Source organism: Xyrauchen texanus, chromosome 14 (assembly GCF_025860055.1).
Source record: "Xyrauchen texanus isolate HMW12.3.18 chromosome 14, RBS_HiC_50CHRs, whole genome shotgun sequence".
NCBI classification, from domain to species: domain Eukaryota; kingdom Metazoa; phylum Chordata; class Actinopteri; order Cypriniformes; family Catostomidae; genus Xyrauchen; species Xyrauchen texanus.
In genome coordinates, this window is record NC_068289.1 from 19,236,699 (window position 1) to 19,241,643 (window position 4,945).

Here is a 4,945-nt window from a genome sequence, read left to right on the forward strand (position 1 = left end):
CAGTGGAATAATAAACTGATAATGTCCTATAGCGTTTTGAGCGTAGTATTTTCAGAACGACAGTTTAATCAAAACCATTACACAAGGGATTATGGTTAGATTGGTTCCCTCCATTTATTACAAGTTAGTTATGTTAACAAAAAACATGCGGTGGCAAAATTCAGTGGCAGTTGAGGATGCACATGTAAACATGTACAATAAATGCTGACCAGCATAAGGCCAAATCACAAAGCTGTAATACGGCAAAAGAATGAATGGCAAAAAACCTGATCTTTAAAAAAACGGCGTGTGAGTGACGTTAATTTACTTCACACCAATCAACCAATGTATGTTATTAAAAAGCAGTCGTGTCATTAAGAATAATTTATAATTCAACTGAAAATTTAAGATTTTTGAATTCTTAAAGCTAAATTAACATGATGGCAATAGGCGTTTATTCAAATAGCTATATTAAATCGCTACTGACCTACTGTCGATCAAATGACTGATTATACTGACTTGATTTTTTGTTTTTATGTCTACGACCTTAACCTATATATTTACTGAATAGTTGAATCATATATATATATATATATATATATATATATATATATATATATATATATACTCTTAGTCTGATCCTAAAATTTTAACAAGTTCTGTGAATTAGCGTTTGTGTATTGCTATATAGAGACCAAAAACATTTTAAAACGGCAGGGTCGACGGGAGAAAAAAACATGGTATCTTACAAGGACGTCCTTGTAAAAACATATTAATATCACAGATGTATCCTTAATTTCCGCCTTCAACTGCTCAAGAGGAATTAAAATGTTTGCTGCATGGTCTTAAATTGATCAACCTTTGAGTAGCATACAGCCCAAAGTTGTGCAACGTATAGTGCACCAGAAGCCTAAAATATACCTTACAGGTGCTGTAGAACGCTAATAGGTAATAAGTTATTTGGCATAAACGTCAGTGGTTTTGACCAAACTGGTCAGATGTACATCTTCACGCTGGTCTGTCCATAAGTCTTAAATCATTTTAGTAACGGTTTCTTACGTATTTTTCTCTTTGGACTCAAACACTCTGTCTCTAATGTACATTCGTACACACCAACATCCAATGCCACGAACTCCACTTCACACGCAGAAGCTCAGATGGGCACTTGTCCACAGATGTGAACACAGATAGATAAATAATGGCCGAAATGTAGTTTAACTCGTCGACAAATAACATTTTATCATGTTGTTGTGTTTTGCTTATCAAATAATTTTTCTCAAATTAAGAAAACTGTATATTAAAATTATATTTTATTATATTCTTTCTGTTTTCTTCGTCACCTTTTATTATTTATTCACAATAGTCTTGAACCCTATTCATTTCATTAGGATGTGGGGCAGCATTCTCTTTTTTATCTTGCTCTCTATCTTTTTTCTCTCTTTCTTTATGATTAGTCATTTCACGTGGAAATGGCCAATGTGTATTCTTCTTCTTCTTCTTCTTCTTCTTCTTTCTTCTTCTTCTTCTTCTTTCTTCTTCTTCTTCTTCTTATTATTATTATTATTATTACAGTGCATTGTTGTGAATCATGACTCTTTAATGATTTCAGGAATTTTAGTAATAGTAATACACACTCGAGCCAAACGATACAATCAAACTATAAAGTGGTAAAACATAAAAAATTCACCTGCTAGAATGATGGCCTACTAAATAAATGACAATAAGAAAAACTATAATAATTATAATAATTATAACAATAATGATATCTTAAAGGATATACAGAAATATTAATAAATAAATATTTTCATTTTATCCAATGACAGATAATAGGCCAAAGACGCTCTGTAACGCCAATAGTCTGTTTTATTAAGGACATCATTAATACATAATCAAATGGACCTCGTAAAATTTTATTGATAGACATAAAAAATACCATGACTCTCTTTTCAGTAAATATCACAATATACAAATATTACTTCCTGTGTTAATCTCACAACACAACCACATTCTGAAATTAAATTAAAAAAAAATCTTAACACTGAAGCAGCGTGGGCAGATTATAAAATATGAGAATCTGTGAAGCTGCAGTGGTTCGTTGTTTTACAGCATGTTATTACGTTTATTTTACGAGGACTTGCAACTCAGTAGGCTACTCTATAAAAAAACTTTACAAGGCCAGATTATATGACAAACCTTATGACGAAATGTTACACTCTGCTGGAATAATTTGCTAAAGTATTAGTGGTCATTGCTGCTTTTGAAATAAATGGTTGTGTTAAGCTGCCAGTGCTACTGTTAAAAAATACAGCTGTACCACCTCAATCCGAATGGAGCTTGGAAAACTCAAGAAATCCTGAGGATTGAATGCAGAAAATCCTTACATCAAAGTTCTGTTGAAAGTAATTTATTTTGCGTTGTTAACAGTACAGAATCAAACATACCGTTATCAGCGGACTGATTTATTCTCTGTTTTAGTAAATATGATCACGTGATTAATGTAACCAATCACAGAAGATTAAGGCAGCAAAAATACTATGATTGTGCAGAGGCAAGGTTTCCGTTAGAGAGTAACGTTTATATGAGTTCGAAAATATACAAAAAATGTCGACCAGTTCAGCTCTGGGCAGCTATTATGTGGACTCTATAATAGGGCTCGAGGCAGAGGATGTATACGGAGCGCGTTATGTCCAGAGTTCACACACCGCGCCCGCGAGGCCGTCAGGTGTGGGGGAAAATGCGATTTTTTCCTCGTGCAGCTTCGCTCCCAAGTCAGCCGTGTTCGCTGCGTCCCGGTCTTCGGTTCATCCACCCTCTACTGCTGCTGTGTCCGGGATTTACCATCCTTCCGTTCAACATACCCATCTGACAGATAACAGATACGTCCGCTCCTGGATAGATCCTATATCAAACCATATTTCTTTTTCCGGTTTCCACACCAACAGTCGGCAGCCCTCAAAAAGGGCTGAAAGCGGAGCCTTTGAAGCGGAGACACCAGCAGTTCCCAAATTCAGCTGCAGCGCTGCATATGAATGCGAAGACAAAGCTACTGAAGAAACAATTGGCAATGATATTTCGAGGGACGGTGAAGCAAAAGACGAGAAACAACAACAACTTGACCCAAGTAAGTAAAATTAATTACCTCGCGATTTACAACCGTAGAACTGTACACGCAGGTTGTCTTAAACTGGAGCTTAAACGGGCTCTTACCACGGGCCGAAGAAATGTCCTCGGCATAAAGTGTATATTTCAAACAAACCTGTAGAAATAACTGGATACACATCATCCCTAATGTAGAACACCAATTACACAATATCTTAGTTGGTAAATATTATCTTTTTTCTTTACCTGAAATAGGCCTACTCGTGGCCTTTATTTGACCAGTCTATCTGATCCAATTTGGACGGTACACGGTGTTCATTACTTATTTTCTTTTTCTTTTACAGGCAACCCTGCAGCAAACTGGATCCATGCACGTTCAACAAGAAAGAAACGATGTCCGTACTCCAAATATCAGACTCTGGAACTGGAAAAGGAGTTTCTTTATAACATGTATTTAACGAGGGATCGCCGTTTTGAAGTTGCACGAATCCTGAATTTAACGGAGAGGCAGGTTAAAATCTGGTTTCAGAACAGAAGAATGAAAATGAAAAAGATGAACAGGGAGAGAAGCAATTAAGACCCTCAATGAAAAAGGCAATATTGCAGCTGAACAGCTCATTTGCGTTCATATATATATATATATATATATATATATATATATAATTTAAATACATATACTTGTTTTAGGAACGCCATTTTTTTAATTCACGACTGAATTACGCAGGATTGGACCGGCATATTTAATTGAACATATTTTTATTCTTATAGAAAATAATTACTTATTTTTAATAGTTAGTTTGTGTGACCTTGAAATTTGCATTTCATGTTATTTTTTACGCATAAGGTTTGCTGAAATGATAGGTTTTAATTATAAATCACAGATGTTTGGCTATGAACGCTGGTGTCTTGCATTCTAAAAGGAGGAATAAAATAGATAGTTACTTATCCTAACTCGTAAAACTCAAATCACTTACATTAGGATAGAGTTCGTGGTTTGATAGTTTACTAGTATTCGGCTGGTCTCATTGTTCATAGAACGCATGCAAACCTAACACTCCACCCTCGTCAATCCACACACAACATTTCCTGTTTTTCTTTAAGAGATTATTATTATTTTAAAAAAGGAAATTAATTCAGAGAATCTCATGTTGTATATAGTCACTTGCTTGTAGTGGATACATCAAGAAGGCCTAAGTTATTTTAGTTGAACGTTTTCTTTTTAGTGTATGTTTATTCTACCATTGTGAAGCCTTGTTCTCGTCTCCAATGCCGTATAGTGTGGATTTGCGGGATGACGAGGTAGATACTCTGAATGTTTGCTATCGACTACTCAACTCGTGCACTTCCTGGGTCAATGTGTGACAGAATGTTTTGTTTCTAAACCGTTTTTTTTTTTTTTTTTTTACAAATAAATTGCAAGTGGACTTCAACTGCACACTGTGCTTGTTTACAGATATTAAGCAGCATTGATGCTTTTATGTATGCTGCTGTATATGTTTCGTAACGACGCAAAAAAGGGGTTTATAGTTTGGGAATATTGCAAATAACTTGTGCAATAGGAAACCCCAATTTATCGTCAGACCTGTACCATGAATTGCTTTAGAGCAGGAAGAAACTGGGTCCAATAAAGCTATTGAAAGACCTAGACGTCTGGTCTAAATGACTTTATGGTATAGGACTGAAATTGTTCTCCTCTTTGAAACTAACCTCACTGGTTCTTTGTATCTGTTTCCTGCTAACACAAATGTAGACACTTTTTTACGGGGCGTCTGGTCAATATTGATAGTGAGACTGAAGCACCCCCAGTACTTTGAAAGTCACGTTTATTCACCAAATGCATTTCCTTTCTTGTCTTCAAATCTTAACA

The 4,945-nt window shown here is 35.3% G+C and overlaps 1 protein-coding gene across 1 annotated transcript; it reads left to right on the top strand.

Moving 5' to 3' along the window:
* The first annotated feature begins 2,529 nt into the window (after positions 1-2,529).
* LOC127654859 (homeobox protein Hox-D9a-like) lies at positions 2,530-4,945 on the top strand. Its single transcript, XM_052142362.1, has 2 exons — positions 2,530-3,100; positions 3,423-4,945. Exons 1-2 carry the CDS (start codon positions 2,581-2,583, stop codon positions 3,653-3,655), a joined length of 753 nt encoding a protein of 250 aa, XP_051998322.1. The 5' UTR covers positions 2,530-2,580; the 3' UTR covers positions 3,656-4,945.